Here is a 21,353-nt window from a genome sequence, read left to right on the forward strand (position 1 = left end):
TCAAAATCCTAAGCAGAGGCCTGCTTCTCGGGCCCGGGTTCCGGTAGCACCCTTTCTCTCAGGCAGGGCGTTGAGTCTCAGTGGCAGCCTGGGCCAGCGTGGGGTATAGAACTGAGGAGAAATTATTTCCCCATGAGGGACTCAGGTTCCCCCAGCCATTCAATCCTGGTTTGCTGGGGTTTTTTTTGTTTGTTTGTTTTGTTTTTTCTTTTATTTTGAGAAAGGGTCTCTCTGTGTAGTCCTAGAACTTGCTATGTAGATCAGGCTGGCCTCAGATGAAGAGATGCCCTGCCTCTGCCTCCCAAATGCTGAGATTAAAGGTGAGCTCGGCTAGCTGTGATAAACACCAGAACTGAAAGCAGCCTGGAGAGAGAGATTGTCTGATTTAAGGATTAGAGTCCACCACCAAGGGAAGTCAGGGCTGGAGCTGAAACAGGAACCACGGAGGACACTGCTCGCTGGCCACTTGCTTTCACAGGCACCCCAGGATCTTTGTATGGGAAGGTAGACACCCCCAGTACACCGGGCCTTTCCACATCAGCCAGTATCAAAATGCTCCACCGACTTGCCCACAGGCCAATCCAATGGAGGCAACTTCTCAACTGAAGCTTCTCTTCCCAGGTGACACTAGCTTATGTCATGATAAAACCAAGGAGCACACAGATCTGGGTTCACTCAGGATCCCCTCAGACCTCAGCAGTGGAAGCCCTAGACCTCTTAGAGGCATTTAAGCCTTCTGACTTAAGCCAAACTGGCCCCTAGTTCCCACCCTTCCCCAGTCAAACAGCTAAGGGTCCCGAGAAGAGCTATAGACACTGGAGACCGGGCTTGGTTTGCATAGTCTGCACGTTTAATCACTTTAAAACCTCTAACATTATCTCGTGTCCATTAAATAGAACCAACAATGCCAGGCCTGTTTAAATTACAAGGAAAAAAAAAATCACTGTGCACCAACCCAGCATCTTACAAAACCAGCCTGGATGGCCGTGAGGGGTGGGCAGGAGAGCAAGGGGCACCCCTGGACAGGTAGGCTGGGTACTGAGAAGGGCTAAGGAAAAGAAAATGGGGGGGGGGGAGCCCAAGTGGGAGGGGACTGATTGTCCTAATGGGAAGGGTGCAAAAGGCACATCAGAAGAGGGGGTTTGGGGGGCATCATAGGCCAATGCTTTCTCCACCAGGGCACAGTGTTAGAAAGGGCTTGGTGGTGCCACCTGCCCACCCCTGGCACTTGGAGAGCCAGCGACCCATAAGCCCTTGGCACAACCCCATTTGAAACAGATGATGTCAGCCTACCCCTCCCACCACAACCCCCTTTCTTAGAGCCCACCGGGCTGGCCTGCCTCTTCAGGACATGGGGCTTAGTTATTCCCTATACCCCAGGGCTGGGCAGCCATGGGAAGGGCAGGGTGGGTGTGGGCATGAGAAGGTCAAGGGTCCAGCTGCTACCCCCATTAAAAATACAAAAAAAAAAAAAAAAAAGAATCAGCATCTAAAGTGAATAATCACAAAGTGAAAATATATCCTCAAACAGCTCCTGAGATCCCCACAGGGGAAAGCAGCATCGGGTGGGAGGCGGGAGGAGAAGGCTGGGCCACCGTGCCTCCCCACCACCCACCCAGGGGCTCCTGTACTGTAACTGCCAACAGCCCAGGCAGCCCCGGGCTCAGAAAACAGGGCCCTGGCAAGGGGGGAGGGTGCCATAAAGGATGGTCAGACACCAGCAAGGCCCCCAGAGCTTTAGCTCGGCCGGCCCGTGCTGGCCTAGCTCAGCCTGGCTTCCACGGAGGTGGAGGCCTGGAGTGCAGAGGCAGGCTGAGAGCAAGAAAGTACAGGCACACTGGGAGGGGCCTGCTTTGCTTTGGTCCCTTCCTAAGACTGCAGCTTCTTCGGAGGCTCACCTGTGAGCCAGAGAGGGTCAGGGGATGCAAAAGCCCTTGGAGAGGTGGCTGCCTTCTTCAAGTACCTCCTGGCCAGCCTCCCTGTTGCCTGGATGGGAACCATTATTGCTTTCTGAGGGGCAGGGAAGGGAAGGGGCAGGGCTGCAGCCTGGTCAGGGACTCAGAGAGAGGCCGCCCCTCTTCACTCTGCGGGAAGTCCAGCTGGGCCAAGGAAGCTGCCCTAAAGATTTCCTCTTTCCTCCACATGGAGGGGTGGTAGGGGTGAGGCTCCTGGGATCCCACCTCAGGCAAACAGGTAGGCCCAAGGGTGGGGTAAGAAGCAGTCTCTGCCCCTCTCGCCTCCCAGCTAGGGTCCAAATCCAGTCGCAAGATAAAAAAATACTTTGGTGAATTAAAAAGTGCCCGAGGAAGGGATCGATTTGATAGGGTGGGCAGTGGGCTTTTCAAAGGGCGCTCTGGTCTTTGATGAAGGCGGTCCTCTCGCCCCGGCCCTCGTCCTCCTCTGAGTCCGATGGGCACTCCTCCTGCCAGGCTTCAGGGGGCAGCCCCTTGTAGGAGATGAGGCCGCGGTCCATGGTGTACACTTTCACTCCCCGGAAGCTGAAGCCCGAACACCGATGCAGGAACAGGAAGACGATGCCAAAGATGAGCACGATGATAAGGCAGCTGAGGCCGGCCAGGACCTCGGGCAGGTGAGAGGCCAACCCAGCCTGCAGCCGGGGCTCCATCTCCACCTCAGGGCGCAGTGCAGGAGGCTGCTGCTGAGGCCGAGACTCCCGGCTGCTCTGGCTTTGCCGGGAGCAGGTCTGCTCCACTGGGTCCAGGGAGGCATGGCTGGGGCAGCTGAGGCAGTCTGTGGGGGCCGGGCCCTGGCAAGTGGCACATGAGGCGTGGCAGGGGGTACAGACGCTGGCACGGATGATCTCCACATCATTCTCAGTGCTGTAGTGTGTATCAAGGACTTGGGGGATGAAGCCTGGTGGGCAGTGCTGGACACAGCTTTTCTGGTGCAGAGAGTAACCTTCCTCACACACTGCCGGCACAGGAGAGGAGGGGAGCGTTAGTCAAGGGGACGGTGGCTCTAAGTCGCCTGAGCTCTCCACCAGGCTCCTGTAGTCCTAAGCGGTCACCACAGTGCCCAGTTCTTTTTTTTTTAGCTATCTAAAGTTCACTGTCCCCTCCCACTCCACTGTTCCAATCCTGTTCTCCCCACTTTCCCAGCCTCAATCACATCCATTACTGACCCACGCAGGCCTGGCTGGATGTGAGGGTCTTGCAGCCGCTGCTTTCTGGAGGTGTAGAGAGCCCCTCGGGGGCTGTGCCATACAGAACGAGAGTGAACTTGGTCAGCGTCCCTATTCCAGAGTTGATAAGAGAAAGGAGTCAAGGGTGTGAGTGCCATGTTAACACCCTAGCACCCACCGGCTCTCCCACCCTCCCCTCGTCAGTGCCTCCATACGGTACCATAGTTGTTGGCTTCACTGGTATTTTCAATCTCTAGGACCCATTCGCCAGCCGGATCCTCATCCCAGGAATGGGTTGTCATGAAAGCCCAATCATTAAACCCATCAGCAGAGTAGTCATGTGGTCTGGAGGAAGAGAGTTCCATATAGTCATCTGAGGTTTTAGAGGGGACATCTAGCCATGATATATGGGACAAACGCCATTCTCTCCATGTGGCAACCTGCTAGACTGGAAATGCTTCTAAGGGCAGCTGTTTTTCAGATGTTCTTAGCCAGGGGACACTTTTCACAAGGGACACACACAGCTGGCATGAGAGATGGGTCTAAGCAAGGATTCCTGTGATGAGGTGATCCCAAAGGTCGTAGCTGTCCCTCCCCACGCTGTTACTGATGGTTGCCAGAGTCTTGGGGGACAAATGAGGGAATGAACCAGGAAATGAAAAGGGAACATGGCGAGCACCTGGCAGCTAACAGGGTGGAGCGGGTGCCCATGGGGCTGATGAGGTGGATAGCCAGGTCACCGCGGCGATTGTAAGACAGGGTGAGCCGGGCCTGAACGTGTTCCAGCCTGGTGATGTGGTTGGGCTCACCCAGGCATGCTGTCACCGCCTTGCGCACCTCTAGCCGTTTGCCGATGTCCCTGTACAGCAAGCACCGTGAGTCAGCAGGCCAGCAGCAACCAGTGGGCATCCCAGAGCTCCCGGGCCCCAACTGTTCCCTCCCGCTCAGGGTCCAGTCTTTACTTGGGTTCCACCAGGATTTCAACAATGCACTTCCGCTGGGGGGCCACTGTTGTCCAGTTCTGGGCCAGAGCCACCATGGCACCTGCATCCAACAGCCCGTAGCCATACGAATGGCTCACTGTGGAGGGAGGGAAGGGTCAGTAGGAAGGGAGGAGAGCCCCATCCTACCTCAGAGCCTAAACCTCTGGGTTACCTTGCCCTCACCTTTCCGGCCCACGCCGTTGGTAGCCCAATCATCAGCGTTGAGGTGGGCTGGCTTTGAGGTCTGCACTACCAGGTGCTGCATGTCCCGCCAGGTGAGGTTCTTGCTGCAAAGGAGAGAACGTCTGGGGTCAGGCTTTCTGGCATGTGGCTGCAGAAAACAGCTGCCTGACAGGGAGCATGGGTGGGACAGGCTGTTGCTTGCCCACTTACTTGGCCTCCAGGGTGAGAGCAATGATACCAGCTGCCAAGGGGGCAGAAGCCGAGGTGCCTGTGTGAGATTCTGTGCACTTCTGCCTCAGGTCAGTTGTCACCTGCCAGGGGACAATGGTGTTGAGACCTCATGGGTGTTGGCAGGAGTAAAGGAGCCACCTGCCTGTCCTGCTGCCTATCAGACCTGGGTACCCTAGATGGTGCAGTGAACCAGTTAGGACACTCGAGCCCCAGCTTCTACCTTACTAACACACATAGCTTCTTCTAGGGTCAAGTTTCTCAGGGAATTAGGGGATCAAGTAGAGGTCGGAGCACAGGGGATATTTTCAGGGAGTTTATACTTCTCAGGGGCTCAGAGATGGTTTTGCAGCCCGCAAGGGTCTGGGGAATCTCCTGCTTGTAGCGCAGTTACCCAAGGTCCACGCTACTCTACGCAACTACACAGGGATGAGGTCAGAGAGAGCCTAATGTGGCCCTGAGGAGAGCAGGAGGCCTCCTTCCCAGCCCCAGCCAGGCAAGACTCACGATCTGCTTCTCATTCTGGTTGCCGCTGCTGTAGGTGGTGGCCAGTGTGGAGGAGCAGGCCTCACTGTACCAGGGCACATTGCCGAACTGTGTGGCGCTGCTGATGGACAGTGTATAGATGCTGTTGGTGTAGCCGTCACAGTTGCAGCTGTCATGTTCCCGGCCCCCATTCCCTGAGGCCCAGACAAAGATGGAGCCCAGCCCTCCTCGGCCCTGTGAACGAAGTGGGCTAAGGTTACTCAAGATGGTGTGTTGGGGGGTAGAGGGCAATGAGGTACAACAGGACGATGCTGAGGGAAGAAAGATGGGAGCCTCCATCTCTGTGGACTTCCAAGTTCACTTCTTAAGAGCCACCAAAGATCCCTCATAGATGACTATGTATGTACAAAATCAAACTAGACCAGGCTCACACCCAAATGCTTAGAGTGGTGATCCCCAGAGGACGGGGTGATCCCGTCAGTATGGGGTGATGAGTGCTGTCTGTATGGTATGTGTACGGCCATGCATGCCATGGTACCCACGTGGCTCCCAGAGAGCGGCTGCGCAGAGCTGCTCCTTTCCTTCCACGTTTATACCAAGGCTTGAACTCCGGCATTAGGCCTGGGTGCAGACTATTTACCTGTTCAGCCGTCTCTTTGACCCCATCACTTAACTTTATTATTTTGGGTAGTGCTGAAATCAAAGCCATGGCCTCAGGCTGGGGATGTGGTTCTGAGGCAGAGGACCTGCCTAACATTGGTAATGCCTCGTTCAATGTAACACTGCAAACCTTTGCCCAGCTAAAGAAAAAAAATGGGGCTGGAGAGAGAGCTCGGTAGTTAAGGGCACCGGCTCTCTTGCAGAAGACATGGGTTTGATTCTCAGCACCCACATGATGGCTCACAAACATCCATAATCGCAGTACCAGGGAATCCAAAGGGCTGCATGCCATTAAAACATTTATACACATAAAATAAAAATAAATAAAATTAAGGTGCACTGTCAGTCCCCAGCTCCTTCATGTTTTTTTTTTTTTTTAAGATCTTTTCCTCTTTCTTTTATTCTTTCTTTTTTTTTTTTTTTTTTTATTATTATATGTAAGTACATTGTAGCTGTCTTCAGACACACCAAAAGAGGGAGTCAGATCTTGTTACGGATGGTTGTAAGCCACCATGTGGTTGCTGGGATTTGAACTCTGGACCTTCGGAAGAGCAGTAAGAGCAGTCGGGTGCTCTTACCCACTGAGCCATCTCACCAGCCCTCCTTCATGTTTTAATAACATTTAGTTTCTAATATTTCTTTTTATTTATAATTTTATTCTTATTATATGTACATGTACTATATGTGTGTCTGGTGCCCTTAGAGGACAGAAGAGGGCATCAGTTTCCCGGACTGGAGTTACTGATAGTTGTGAGTCACCATGTAGGTTCTGAGAACCACACCCAAGTCTTCAAGAGCAGCTAGTGCTCTTAACCACCGGGACATCTATCTAGCCTCTATTACATTCTACTTTACCACTTTTGTCAAGGTTAAAATTAATTAACCAGGCATAGTGGTACACACATGTCAAGAGTGGAACCATGGGTTCAAGGCACGCCTGGGTTACATGGCAAGTCCCAGGTCAGTCTAAACTATACAGAAGACTTTGTTTCAAAAAAAAACAAAAAAACAAAAAAAAAAAAAGGTCTGAGCAGAGGTGCAGTGGTGGCACACACCTTTAGTTTCAGAACTTGGGAGACAGAGGCAGGCACATCTCTGAGTTTGAGGACAGCCTGGTCTATAGAGTGAGTTCCAGGACAACCAGGACTACACAGAGAAACCCTGTCTTAGAAAACTGGGAAAACAAACAAAATACTAGGAAAAATAAAACAGAATAAGGAAGCGAGTGATGGAAAAGATGAACTCAGTCAGCCTGATTTCCAGAGCTAGATCAGGGCCCCACTTCACCTGGCTAACTCCCCGAAAGAAGGCCTCCTCAGCGAGCCGGGCTGGTCCATCCACGGTCTTGCCGTCGTCCTCAGGGCCCCAGCTGGCGCTGTAGATGTGGATGTGGTTGGGATTCAGGCCCAGCGAACGTGCCTCTACTGCATCAGTCACCTCGCCATCCAACATCCGCACCCCTGGCCGCAGAGGGGGTGGGAAAAGGGGTGCTGCGTGGGTCCAGCTGCCAGAGGCACCCATAGGCAAAGGCCCAGCTTGGACCCCAGGGAGGAGTAAGAGAGAGGAGTGGCCAGCATGGAAAACTCAAAGCCCCTTACATATTGTCTCCCACTGCCTTTCAAGAAGAGGACCTTCTCCCCAAGTCACACCGGTCCTCACTAGAAAGAGTCTTGGGCCTCAGGAACAAGGGACTAAAGGCTGTGCCATGATTTAGGAAGATTTCTGAGAGGCCTGCACCCACTCCACCATGCCACCAGCCCTGGGGTTCCAGTTTTTCCACTGGCTAAGAACTCTTCAGGGACTAGCACACTGCCAAAGGATCTATCATGGAAGATGTTGAATGGGCAGAGAAAACTTCAGGAGAGGACCCTCCCACTCTCAACATGTACCCAAGGCCAAGGCTCATACCCACCTCCAATTCGGGCATTGTAAGCTACACCTACGCCACAGACACCATTGTTGGCCACTGCTGCCACTTCCCCGGCACAGCGAGTGCCATGCCTGCGGATCAAGAGCACAGCGTTAGTGGAAGTGCACGGAGTGAAGGCCCTTGGGCTGCATCCATCATCCTATGTGTGTCCACAGCACTTCCCTGTGGCGCCTGATCAAAAACATCTCTAAGTTTGAGGCCAGCCTGGACTACAGAGGAAATTCCAGGACAGCTAGAGCTACATATGGAAACCAAGTCTCAAAAAACCAAACTCAAAACTCCCTTTGGGGACCAGGGATATAGACAAAGACTTCAGCTGTGTAGTTTTACTGTTGTTAGTGTTTTTTTTTTTTTTTTAAAGATTTATTTATTATATGTAAGTACACTGTAGCTGTCTTCAGACACTCCAGAAGAGGGCATCAGATCTTGTTACAGATGGTTGTGAGCCACCATGTGGTTGCTGGGATTTGAACTCTTGGACCTTCGGAAGAGCAGTCGGGTGCTCTTACCCACTGAGCCATCTCACCAGCCCGTTAGTGTTTTTAAGATTTATTTTATGTATATGAGTGCTCTATCTGCATGTACACCTGCATGCCAGAAGAGGGCATGAGATCCCATCACAGATGGTTGTGAGCCACCATGTGGTTGTTGGGAATTGAACTCAGGACCTTTGGGAGAATAGCCAGTGCTCTTAACTGCTGAGTCATCTCTCCATCCCCTTGTTTTTTTGAGATAAGGCAGCTTGGCTGGCCTGGAACTCACTGTGAAGACCAGTCGTCAAACTCACAGAGACCTGCCTACCTTTCCCTCCAAGTGCTGGGATTAAAGGAGTATGCCCCCATGCCTGGAAAGACTTCAGCTTTTAGGTGGGCCATGTGCCATTCACACTGAGCCTTGTGTCCTTGATGGGTAAGAGGGAGAGCTCAGAGACCAGGGACTTAGCACTCTCACCTGTTGTCATTCATCTGTGTGTACCGAGGCTGTGGGTCGGGGTCCTGGTCATTCACGTCAAAACTGGCTCCAGGGTCCTGGGAAGAACACGGCCCTCATTGGGAGCTGCCTCCCCACGCTGACAGGACAGGACAGGACAGTTCCCCCGAGGTCCCTGCCCAGGGCTCTCCCACCACTCTTTTCCAGCCCTTACATAATTGCCTGCTAGGTCGGGATGATTCTTCTCAATGCCGTCATCCAGGATGGAGACCACAATGCCATGGCCTGTGAAGCCCTGGGCCCAGGCCTCCTTCACATTCAGGTCTCGCTGAGTGACACCAGACTGCAGAGACAACCAGCCCATTACCAGAGATGTTTGGTTGTTCACTCAAAAGAATCAATTCTACCCCAAAACCTCTATCTCTACCCATCCCAGCTTAAAATGCCATTTCTGGGGACTGGAGGGATAGCTCAGCAGTTAAAAGTACTGGCTGCTCTTTCAAAGGACCCAGGTTCAATTCCCAGCACTCACTTGGTCACGACTGTCTGTAACTCCAGTTCCAGGGGGATCTGACAGCCTCATACACTCATGCAAGCACACCAATGTGCATAAAATAAAAATAAACCATTTTTAAAAATGCCACTTCTGGCTCCCATTGGAAATGTATAGATTCTGGGAAGGCTAGAGCAGTGGTTCTCAACCTATGGGTCGTGACCCCCCTGACAAATCTATCTCCAAAAATATTTACAATTCATAACAGTAGTTAAATTACAGTTATGAAGTAGCAACAAACATAACTTTACAGTTGGGGGGGGGGGGTCCTCACAACATGAGGAACTGAATTAAAGGGTTGCAACAGTAGGAAGGTTGAGACCCACTGGGTCAGAGGCAGAAAGAAGGGAGAAGAAAACAGAAGAAGCCAGGGTGAGCCTCATCCACTCACAGGACCTCACTGTGGTGGGGAGAGAACCAGAGTCCAAGGAGCATACCAGGTACCACTGCTGGGGGAACTTGGGGTCCGTGGGCTCCTGATACACGTCCCTCTTGGCTCTTCGCTTGGCTACCTGCTGCTCCAGCCACTTTACCTAGGAAGGAGAGGAGGATGGTATAGGTGTGGGGGTTGCAGAGTGAGGGCAGACTCAGAACAGAAGGGGGTGGCAGCCGGAAGGGCCAGGGCCACACTTACTTGAGGCTCCCTCTGTAGCCGGCTGTGCCGCGGGCGGTGAGGCGACAGGGACCGCTTTGTCACTGCTCTGTGCCAGAAGTGGTAATAGTCACCGAAGATCTGCAATGAAGCACTGAGTCTGAGATGGGCTTTCCATCTGCCAGTCCCTGGGGGAGGCAGAGATGGGGGTGGACAAGGCTGCTGGGGAGGCTCACAAAGGCAAGCGCCTGGGGGGGGGGCAATCTGTTCCCTGCTGAGGACCCACAAGAACATGCAGGGGATGGAGAGGGACACCATCCCCAAGATGTGCTGGGTTTTCTAAGCAACCTACAGGAAAGCCCACAAACAGGACAGTGTTACGGATCCCATCCCACCAGCCGCTCAGAACCTGCCTCTTGCCCAGACGCCCTGGAAGACAAGCTCAACAATTTCTGCTGCATGGTTTGAGAGTCTCTGCCCTCACTCTCTCCACCACCAGGTCATGTCCTGAAGTTACAAACAGGCCCAGTAAGAAGCTTACCTGGCCCAGGTTGTGGAAGCCATGCTTCTGCGCCACCCTATCAGCCACAGCTGGGCCTCCAGGAATGTGCACGGCCCAGGTGTTGGTGAAGATCTTCTGGCCTTGAGCATCAGCTGCCAGCAGGACCACGGCTCCTGCTGCTGCGACCACCCATAGCAACCAGGATCTCAGCTCCATGGGGGGGCAGGTGACTGGAACCCCAGAGCGCCTGTCTCCCTGGCCTGGTCACAGGGCCTTGGCTGCCACGTGCCTGCTCAGTGCCAGGGTCCCGGGGCTGACTGGTGGGGGCATGGGGCCGAGATGGGCAGGGCTGGAGGACAGGGTAAGGGCCAGATCTAAGGGAACAAGAGGAGGAAGGAAGAGTCAGTCCTCTCAGCCACACACTGATGCCGCCCCTCCTAGCCTCACGGCTGAGCCTAAAAGCAGTTTCAAAGGAGATGGACCTAAAAGGAGTTTCAAGGGAGATGGGTAAAACCAGCAAACACCTGAGGGGCTGGGAAGATGGCTCAGTAGGGACACTTACTGCCACCCAAGCATCAAAACCTGAGTTTGGAGTCCCAGGACCCACATTAAAGGCTTGGCAGCATTTGCCTGTAACTCCAGCACTGGGGGCAGGGCAGAGAAAAGAATCCCTGGGGCTTGCTAGCTGGTCAACCTAGCCAAGTCTGCAAGCTCCAGGTTTGGTAAGAGACCTGTCTTTAAAACAAAACAAAAACCAAGATCAGAAATAGGGGTAAGGGCTGGAGAGATGGCTTAGTAGTTAGGAGCACATACTGCTCCTGCAGGGGACAGCAGGGGACCAGAGTTCTCATCCCTGCACTTGTATTGGATCATTCACAGCAGCTTATAACTCCAGCTCCCAGGGATCCAACTGCAGCCTAGACATACAGACACAAAGACACACACACACACACACACACACACACACACACACCACAAACCCCCAAGGTGTCTCCGGAATAAATACAGCACATATCCCAAAGGTCAGCCAAACAGACACATGGGCCCACAGTCTCCCCCTCCCAAGCCTTTCTCCCATCACTAATACAACTACGGCTTGAGTTGCTCAAAATAAAAAGCAAACAATAACCAAAGAAAGATACATTATCAAATGGCATGTACACAGGATTCCATTTTGTTTTCTTAAAACTATACATGCAGATTTATACAAAACCACAACAAAATCTGGACGGATACAAGTTACTGCTTAACAGTCGCTCCTTGGAGAGTCTGAGAATTATGAGTAGCAATTGTTACTTTCTGCTTTGTGCTACTGTACGCTCTCAAAATATCCAGGCATATTTTATAAAAGAATAAATGTTGGCTCTTTAAAAAATGAACAGAGTCTACCCAACTCAATTAGGGCATCCTGGTTCAGCAAAAAGGTGAGCTGTAGGGAGTTATTTAAAAGACTCTCAGTCCCCAAGAGGAAAGAGTGGGTGACTCGAGTTGGGATGGAGGCTGAGGAGCCACACTCTGAGCATGAGGGATTCCTGAGGTTTTGCCACCCTCTAGGGCTGAGATGACAGCCATCTTTAGAGGCAGGGCCCAAGCTGTTTCCTGGGCAACTTTGCTCCTGCTAGTCCAGCCCTGCTGCCCCCTGGCGTGTTCCAGGCCCACCACCTTGCGTAATCTGAGCCAGGCTGCCAGGGCAAACACTGGCGCTGAGCCTGGAACACCAAGGTGAGGCCGAATCAGTAGCCCTGAGTGGTGTTTTTCCTCCTTCAGCAAACAGACAGCAAGACCTCTCTGCCTGGGGCCACATAACTGTCCCCATAAAGGGCCCCTGACTAGCCACAAGCCAAGCTCCTGGGGTAGGTGGCAGCTAGGAGAGGTTCCAGTAGGCTGCTGGGGATGTCCTGTCTAAGTGCCAGGATCCCGATGCCCCTACCATTCCCATGGCCCAGCCCTAGAGGTAGCCACTTGGCCAAATGGTAAAATGTAGATACCTCAGCACACTGCCCTGTGGAGCTGGGCAGATCTGCTAGCCACTGGGAACGCCAAGATTCTCCAGGAACTGCCACTAGCTACCCAGCCTCCCTAACTGCTGCCATCTCACCCTATAGGCTGAGGGGACTCCACACACAATCCTGGAGTATTTTCAGTTTACACCAAAATAACCTGACAGCTGATGGCAGGAGACATCCACGAGGCAGACTCCATGCCTGAAGGGCAGAGTCCAAAGGGCTCCGAAGACATGCCTCAGAGTTAGAGCTCCGTGCCTCCACGTAGAAACAGGACTCTTGCCACATCTAAAACCTCTTTAGTTTAGAAATGTGCAGACTCCCTGCTCCAAGTTTTGAGACCTGCCTACAACTTCCAAATTATGGCTGGGTCGGTCTGGGTCTAGCCCAGGTTTCAGCAAACTATAGATGGGGCCACTGAGACAGAACCCCCACCACACCTCGAGAAAGATGGTCTGCTTCCCTCCACACCAAGTCTCCCCAACTGTGGTAAGGGTGGGATATGAATTCCAGACATCAGAGAGCCCTGCCTCGTCATCAAGACACATAGGAGGATACACACACCACACACACACACACACACACACACACACACAAAAGAACTGTGAACAATGAATGAACAGGCTTCTCCCCACCCCCATTCCAGACTCTGACTCACCCTCTGAGTCCCAGTTGTCTCAAAACCAGGAGACTGGATATATTTCTAGCCTCTCTGGGTCAGTTTTGCCCAGCCATCAGTGCTGGGCCTGACTAGAGAATAGGCTATAGTACTGTCCTAGCTCTTTTCTTAGGCAAAGCCTTTCTGTCTCTCCCTAGAACCTACAGACAGAGATAACCACAACCATTCCAGGCATAAGACGGGCACTTACCCCCAGGTGTGGCTGCTGTTTCTAGGACCTGGAGACCCAGCTGAGGCAGCCACAGAGCAAGCCACCAAAGACTGCTGGGAAACCCAATCAGGTCTCTCTTTCCAGCAGAGACCCCAAGGCAGGTCCTGTTACAGGCACCTCCCAGGAAATTTTAACTCCTAGTCCCTGCTCAACTACTTACACAAGTCATTTCCACTCTCTGGGCCTCAGTTTCCTTGGTGGTTAAAAACTATTAGGACAGAGGCTTTCAAACTTTTTTTAAGCCATAGGATCCTCTTTTTAAAAAAATACAAATTTTAGATAGAAGCCCAAAACAGGAAACACACACCTAATCTGCTCGCCCACCCTCCTTTTCTATGTCCACACCTGGCCAGCAGCCACATGCCCTCACTGGGCCACATCACCTGCGTCGTCTTGGCACTTCCCAAGTCAGAGAGAATCCCAGTGCTTCAGAGAGATGAAAGTCCACTTCCCCTAGGCGCAAAGCCCTGGGGCGGTGGGAACGGCGGCACCGAGCAGACTAGTGTCTGCTGTCAGACCTGTATGGCAAGCAGGCCGCCCCTCGGCTAGCCACCCGATGGATGGGGGCAGCAGGGGCCTCGGCCAGGCCTCGGCAGGAGGCAGCCCGGAGCGAGCCTCCCCCAAGCCGGCCTGTGCGCGCACGCGAAATCCGCCCCCGACCGCTCCGGCCGTACAGGTGTGCCAGGCGGCCGAGGACCCCGTGCCCTCCCGGGAGCGCGCCCCACCAGGCGCAGGCCCCGGCCGCCGGGGCCACGGAGGACCGCGGGCAGGCGGGAGCACCCAGAGTCCGAGGAATGCTCTGCCTAGCCCGCCCCAGCAGGGGCCCCGCCGGCGCTTCCTGAGGTCATAGGGCTCGCCCCGGCCCCAGCGGAAAAGTACCGGCGCGGGCCCAAGCCCGGCGCTCAGGTGGGCTGCGCGGCTCCCGTCCTCCCGCCGCGGCGGCCGAGAATCCGCGACCAGAGCCCGGCGGCCGGCGAGGCCCGGGGCTGCGCCGCCCGGCTCCGCGCTCCCCCGCCCGCTCCGGGCCCGGTTCCCCAGCGCGCCGCCTCCCCGGCCCCGGGCCGCGCGCCCTCGCCGCTTACCCTGGGGAGCCCGGGCGGGGAAACTTTTCCGGACGAGCGCCGCGGCCGCTCGGGTACCCCTCGGCCGAGCACGGAGCCCGGCGGCGGGGGCCTGGCTCCGGCGGTCCCCGCGCCCGGCAGCGGCGTCACGGCGCGCAGGCGGGGAGGCGCGGCGGCGCGGCCTCGGCCCGGCCGGCGACCAGGGCAAGGCTCGGCCTGGGCTCGGGCGCGGGCGGGGGGCAGCGGCCCGGCCGCGGCGGCGCGGCTTGTTTACTCGGGCCGCTGTCACAGCGGCGGCGGCGGCGGCGGCGGCCCGGGCTCCTCCTCCTCCGCGCCGCGCCCCTCCCCCTCGCGGCGCCACCTCCGCGCTCGGCGGCCGCAGCCGGCCCGGCCCGTTCGCCGCCCGGGTCGGGTCAGGCCGGGCCCGGCCGGGCCCGGCCGGTGTTCAGAGAGCTCCACGCGGCGGGCCCTGCGTTCTCGGGGCGCCCTGTCTGCGGCTGCCAGCGGGGCGGGTAGGGAGCGTGGTCCCTGCGCGCCACCCCAGGCCCCTCGGTCCGCACCGCGTTAGGCTCTTGGCCCCGCAAACTCCCGGGCAGATGGTTTCGGAGACCCGGACTGGGAGCCCGCGGGCGAGATGGCGAGGGAAGGGCCGAGGGTCGGGGGGTTTGGGGAGAGTCCAAGCTGGCCCTGCCTTGCCCGAGGTTCCTGGGTCCCGAGTTTTGAGTTTGGGGATAGTCAAGGGAAGCGCCCTGGGATGGCGGACCTGGGGCAACTCCACTCTCAGGTCGGATCTCACAGCGGCAGGGCAGCCCTCGTGCCTCCAGTTAGAGGAGTCACAGTTTTATTTGCTTTTGTAGAGACAGGTGGATAAACAGAAATAGCCCACCTCCTTTTATGGTTTTTTTTTTTTCCCAATACTTTTTTTTCCCCCTGCAACAACGGAGAGCTAGGCACTGGGCCAATCAGTTCACCCTATCTTCTCCTTATGTACATTCCTTAATCCACATAATCCGCTCAGGATGACATTATTAATCCCACTTTACAGATAAGGAAACTGAGGCACACAAAGTTTAAATAATTTTCCTTAAGCTACACAACTTAGCAGGCCTCAGACTTGGCAGCGTTTCACTCCAAGCTACTTACAGTATACCAGCCAGAGCCCTTCCCTCCCTGGGTTCCTGCCCTAGAAAACGGCTGTGCTACTTGGCGGAAGGTTGACATTCTGCTCGAGCTGAGAAAGAAGAGGGGAACCGGGCCAAGATCTTCCCAGGCTGGGTTGTTCCAAGGTCGCCAGCGGCCTCTGCACATCCCTTCTTGCTCTCTGTGAGATAACCTGGCCACATGAGACTTTGCCTCAAAACCCTCAAAGTAGTACACATACACACATACACACGTATCATTTGTGTGGAAAGTCGTCCAGGAAAGTTGGGCTCAAATCCTTGCGGTACTATTTTGCATTATTTCGAACCTTAAATTCTCAGAGCCCCGATTTATCCCTCTGAAAATGGAGATGTGTATGAAGTTAACTGAATCTGTTATTTGAGCATCCGTTAAAACACTGCAGACATGGGGTCTCTAAAAGTCTGGTTCCTCCCAGATTGGGGGCTTTCCCTTAGAAGGAGCTAAGACCTGTGGGGACCACTGTGGGGTAGCCCCCACCAGCACCACCACATGCACATTTGGGAGAACAATACTCTTGTGGTGAGACTGAGGCAGGAAGTGAGTCAGAGATTTTCCTTAGGCTATGAGCAACATCACCCATTTAGGGGAAATAGGGACAGGGTTGGCCCTATCTAGCAAGGGAGTCCCCTAGTGCTCCTCCCAATTGTCCTGTGACCTGAAAGTTTACCTCAGAATGAAAGCCTCGTGGTTTCCCCCTTCCTTGGAGGCTGGCCCAGAGGAGTCTCCGTGGGCCTTTGGAGGGAAGAACTAGCCAGACCCCTGAAGGCTGCAACCCAGGCACAACTATCTTCTCCTGCCAGCCTTTCTGCCGCCTTGCCTTGAGTGGGAAGCAGTCAGCCCTGCCTCCTTGAGGGAGAGGCCTGTGTGGAGGCACTATGGGGGTGAGCGGTTGCCTACACTTTGCCTCTCTCGAATCTGGATGGTCACATAGATTGCATTTGCAATAACTCTGCTGACAATTATCTGAAAGTCTTTCTCGTCAGAGGGAGATTCTGTTATCTTTCTGCAACAAGTCCCATAGGCAGGTACTGTACTCTTTATCATTCTTACCATTGACCTGAAGCCTAAGGGTCCAGGAAGCTCAGCTGCCTCTAACACTCAGTTCCTGACGTGAGTCTTCTAAGGTGACACTTACCAATTTTACAGAGTCCTAAGATGGGAGAAGAGGGGGCCATCTGGACAGGGGGCTGGGGGGAGGAAGGGCCAGCCAGAGCTCTCTTTATCCTTAGATTTGGAGCTGATCCATAAGTAACCACAGAGAGCTTTAGTGCTAAAATCCAGTCAGTCCCTTTATACCCTTGAGGAACTGTGGGACTCTATCTTTCAAACCTCTCCCTAACCTGAGGCACCCAGAAGCCTTTAACAGCAACCACCCTTGGTTTAAATCACTGCACATACAGCATGTGTGTATAAAGGGATGGAGAGCTTTCTGCTTGCTTGCTTGCTTTCTCTCTCTCTTTCTTCCTTCCTTCCTTCCTTTCTTACTTTCTTTCTTTCTTCCTTCCTTCCTTCATCCCTTCCTTTCTTCCTTTCTTTCAGAATCTTCAGAAATGTCTCCATAGCTCCTATAATACATTAATGAAACCTTGGGTCATGCCAAACTGAGTAAAAGCATGTTCATACGTCACCATCTAGCTCCAGAGAATCCAAGATCCATCTTGCCTGCCTCTGCTTCCCTGGTGGCTGCTGGTGCCCCGGTGAGGACCCTGTCACGTCAGGCAGTAGCTTTCCAGTTCTGGCTAAACCACTTTAGGAGAAAACCCTTTATATGACAGGCCAAGTGGTGTCTGTAGGTGGGGGGAGGAGCTTCGAGTTAGAAGTGAGTTGGCAGTGACATATCTGGTCACATTGGAACTGGATCCCAGCGTGACGGGGCTTTCTCGTTTTCTCGTTTATTGGGGTGGGTCTGCACTTACCTTAACCGCAGGCTCCTCTGCATCCTGGTCACTTGATGGTTTAATGGCTTCCTTTGGCCAGTGCATGTCTTCAGCTTCACCTTCTGTGCCAACAAGTGCTACCCACAATTAGGCACCTAATGAATACTTTGGGTGCAGCCCTGTTTGCCAGGTATTTGCTGAACACCTGCGAGGTGCTGGGTCCCCAGTGCCTCTTCACTCCTTCCCTTAGGGCTTGTCCTCAGGAAGCCAGAGTTGCCTCTGACCGGAGACTGCAGCAGGATCCCTAACCCTTGTGCCTCACTACCCCAACCAGCCCACTGCTCTCCCCTCTCACAGATGGTCGCCACTGCTTGATACCGAGGTTCCCCTTGGTTTGCTGTCGCACACAGAGTTTCTCTACTTCAACACTATTGACACCTTGGGCCAGATTAGTGTCCACGATGGGCACTGCCCTGTAGTAACAACTCCCCAAGTCCCTAGACTTCCAGTGACAAAATCCTGAGGAGACCTCTGGTCCACAGGATGGAAAAGAAAAGTCACAAGGTGAAGGTGGCCGTGCCGGTCTGGAGGCATCAGGAGTTGTCAGCTGGAAACCATACACCCAGTTGACTCTCAGGCACCAAGCCACCTTGTATGGCAATATGACAATGAGCCATTTAGTGTTCAGAGCATACTATGTCTCACATCTTCATGACATCTGAAGACATCGCTTTCCGAATGCTAATGACAAGGTGAACCAAGGATCACACTCTGTTGACTAAAGCAGGGAAATGGGAGAGAGATTTTAGCTTTACACGTGTGTTTAGAAAGCAGATCTATGGTTGCTTGGGGAACTGGGGAGGGAGGGGTGGCAGGAAGTCTTGGTGATGATGGATATGTTCCTTATCTTGATTGTGGTGATATTTTCATGAGTGTGTACATGTGTCAAAACATATTAAGTTGTATACTTTAAATATATGCAGTTTACAGTGTGTCAATTACACTTCCACAAAGCTGATTTTGGTTGTTTCTGCTTTAGTGCTTCATGGGCATTATTCTGAAAATTCACTTGTGGAGCCCCCCATTATTTATTTACTCACTTTACATCCTGATGGTGCTCACCCCCTCTTCCCAGTCCCACCCTTACGAATCCCTCCTCCCAATTATCGCTTCATTTTCTCCTCAGAGAAGGGGAGCCCTGCAACCTCCCAGGCACCATCCCACCCCGGACATCCTGCCCCAGCAGGACTCAGCACCTCCTCTCCCACTGAGGTCCAACTGGGCAGCTCAGTTAAGGGAAGGGGATCCAATGGCAGGAAACAGAGTCTGATTCCCCCCCCCCCCCCGCTCCAATTGTTAGGGGACCCATACGAAGACCAAGCTGCATATCTGCTACATATATGCAGGGGGGCTAGGTCCAGCCCCTGCATGCTCCTTAGTCAGGGGCTCTGTGAGCCCCATGGGCCCAGGTTAGTTGACTCTGGAGGTCTTCTGGTGGTATCCTTGTCCCCTCCCCCAACTCGCTCAATTCTATCTCCCACTGTTCCACAAGACTCAGAGCCCCACTGATGTTTGACTATGAATCTCTGCTTCTGCTTCAATACACTTGCTGGATGAAGTTTCCCAGGAGATATCCATGCCAGGCTCCTGTCTGGATGGCCCTTGTTCCTCGGGGCCTGTGGGAGGGCAGCAGAGTGGTGATCGAGTACCCCATTTCTTAGCTATACTATAAGCAAGAGTTACTGCAGTACCAAACATAAATAAACATGACGTGTGTGATGGACTACACTCATAACCACAGCCCTAAGAGGTGCTGATGCTTGGTTTAGGTTGGAGACCAGCCTGGACTACATAGTAAGACCCTTCTAACATAAAATAAAACTTGTTCATGTGATGCTGAAAGCCCAGCACTTGGGAGAAGGAGGCCGAGGGGTCAGGAGTTGAGGCCAGCCGCAGCCACAGCCAAGCTTGAGATCAGCCTGGACTACTTGAGACTCTGTCTCCATCAAAGGTGGGGAGGGGAAGAGGGTAGGGTGAGGGCTGATCTATGGAAGAGAACACAAGGATGTAGCGAACAGCTGGCCCGGGGTTCATGGAGAAGTTGTCCGGTCTCTGGCTTAGGGAAGCTTAGTCCTGTCAGATGACCTCAGACACGTCTGGAACAGCATTATCAGGGGCTTGGGAATAAAACAATGAATGTAGTGTGGGTAGCCAAGAAAGAAACAGACGACTCTGGAAATTACAGGTTCCTCCACCAACTTTAATCCTTAAGCCAAACACTGCACAGGGAAAATCAGCTAATACCTGGAAGGGCGGGGCTTTCTCCACATGGCAGACACACCTGGGGAGCCGAGCCCAGCGCTCTGTGCCAGCCTGCTCTCTACAGGCTCCTGCCCGCCTGAGGGACTGCACTCATACCTGAAAGGCTCAGGAAGGAGACCTGTGCGGCAGACCTGGGGGCCTCTGCTAGGGGATCGGGTGCCATTGAGCCACTGGAGACCCCAAGGTCCTCGGGAACCCTGAACAGAGTATGGGGTTCACTCATGTCTCCAGTCAGTTAGGTTATTGCCATGATAAAACACTGACCAAGAGTGACTTGGGGGAGGAAATGGTTTCCTTCATCTTCTGCTTTGCAGTAAGTACACCACTGAGGGAGCCAAGGCAGGAACCCGAATAGGAGCCCGGAGGCACAAGAAACAAAGCCAGGCTCACAGACAAGTGTGGCTCCCTTACTGGTTTGCTCAGCTACCTTCCTTAGAGAGACCACGTGCTCAGGATGGCACCCCAGGCTCAGTGTGGACTGGGCTTCCTACATCAGTTAGCAATGAGGAAAGTGCCTACCAACATGCCCACAGGCTGATCTAATGGAGGCAAGTTCTCATTTGAGGGTCCCTCGTCCCAGGTGTGTCACGTGGACATCTGACACTAACCAAGACTTTGAGACTTTCAGATGCCAGACTTCGTCCAGTATCCCAGCTGTGGGGAGGGAGACTGACAATAGGTAAAACAGGGAAGTCCAGGTCACCATGTACCATCCGGAAGACAACAAAGGGGCTAGAGATGTGGCTCAGTGGTAGAGAACTTGCCACCGTGAACAGGCCCTGAGGTCTTAGCTAGCATGGTGGTACACACCTGTAATCAATCCCAGCACTCGGGAAACCGAGGCAAGAGGATTTTAAGTTCAAAGTTAGCCTGGGCTTTTTACTGTGATCCTGTCTCAAAATCTTCATCATCATCATCATTATGATGTGGATCTCCTTGGGGAAGAGTCATTGTCTCTGGAGTGTCAGAGAAGGCCTACGAGCACAAAGGATCTTTCAGCCAAGTCTCAAAACAGAAGCAGAAGGGAAGGAAGGCTCTAGAGGAAGAGTGAGTAGAAAGAGCCTCAAGAAGAGGGCTTGGGAGACACTGGAGAGAGAGAGGGTGGAGAGAGATGAGAGGGTGACAAGACCACAGAGCACTCGATGGGCAGAGCCTAGGTGCCAAATTCAGTGCTCAGAGCAATGGACACTTCTTACAGAGTTTCATTCATTTGCCCCGCATACTTTTACAGTCTTACTATGTAGGCAAGGTTGGCCTGGAACTCACTGAGTAGCCCAGGCCGGCTTTAAACACACTCACATGCTCCCTTTTTAAAATAAAATGTCCATCGGAGGCTGAGCATGGTGGCATACACCTTTAATTCCAGCACTTGGTAGGCAGAGGCAGATGAATCTCTGTGAGTTCAAGTCCAGCCTGTTTTATATAGTGAGTTCCAGATTAGTCAGGGCTATATAGAAAGACCCTGTCTCATACACACACACACACACACACACACACACACTCTCCTCCATCTGTCTACTGTGGGGAGGCAAGAATAGGGATATCCCTGCACAGGAGGTACTACTATATATGACCCTCCAGACATGACATGGGGTATGGCTTGGGGAAGCCAAGTGACTCTTACCAGTGTGTAAGCAGGAATGTGGACTCTAAGAGGCCTGAAGGGGGTGGGAGCAGATGGAGAGGTTCTGTACATCCAAAATTGAAAATTGGTTCTGGGGCTGGAGAGATGGCTCAGCAGGTAAGAGAACTGACTGCTCTTCCGAAGGTCCTGAGTTCAAATCCCTCAACCACACAGTGTCTCACAACCATCTGTAAATGAGATCTGA

General features: G+C 53.5%; 1 protein-coding gene and 1 long non-coding RNA gene across 11 annotated transcripts; one reads left to right on the forward strand and one right to left on the reverse strand.

The window, feature by feature from the left end:
• Positions 1-828: 828 nt before the first annotated feature.
• Positions 829-17,076, reverse strand: Furin (furin (paired basic amino acid cleaving enzyme)). 10 transcript variants are annotated; one of them, XM_011250821.2, is made up of 16 exons: positions 16,954-17,076; positions 10,229-10,563; positions 9,730-9,828; positions 9,533-9,628; positions 8,757-8,885; positions 8,564-8,640; positions 7,595-7,683; positions 6,970-7,172; positions 5,044-5,256; positions 4,519-4,619; positions 4,309-4,412; positions 4,105-4,222; positions 3,822-4,001; positions 3,363-3,487; positions 3,143-3,253; positions 829-2,931 (listed from the first exon to the last, which is right to left on the reverse strand). In XM_011250821.2, the coding sequence occupies exons 2-16, from the start codon at positions 10,403-10,405 to the stop codon at positions 2,342-2,344; spliced, it is 2,412 nt and encodes an 803-aa protein (XP_011249123.1). In that variant the 5' UTR covers positions 10,406-10,563; positions 16,954-17,076; the 3' UTR covers positions 829-2,341. The 10 variants fall into 10 exon arrangements, with proteins under 10 accessions (XP_011249123.1, XP_011249124.1, NP_001074923.1 ...); XM_011250822.2 differs by having other exon boundaries at positions 16,949-17,076; NM_001081454.2 differs by having other exon boundaries at positions 6,970-7,142; positions 16,954-17,071.
• Gm44851 (predicted gene 44851) lies at positions 16,075-18,220 on the forward strand. Its single transcript, NR_169037.1, has one exon. It is a non-coding gene; the product is annotated as a predicted gene 44851 (long non-coding RNA).
• Positions 18,221-21,353: the final 3,133 nt, after the last annotated feature.

This window comes from Mus musculus, chromosome 7 (assembly GCF_000001635.26).
Source record: "Mus musculus strain C57BL/6J chromosome 7, GRCm38.p6 C57BL/6J".
In the NCBI taxonomy this organism is placed as follows: Eukaryota; Metazoa; Chordata; class Mammalia; order Rodentia; family Muridae; genus Mus; species Mus musculus.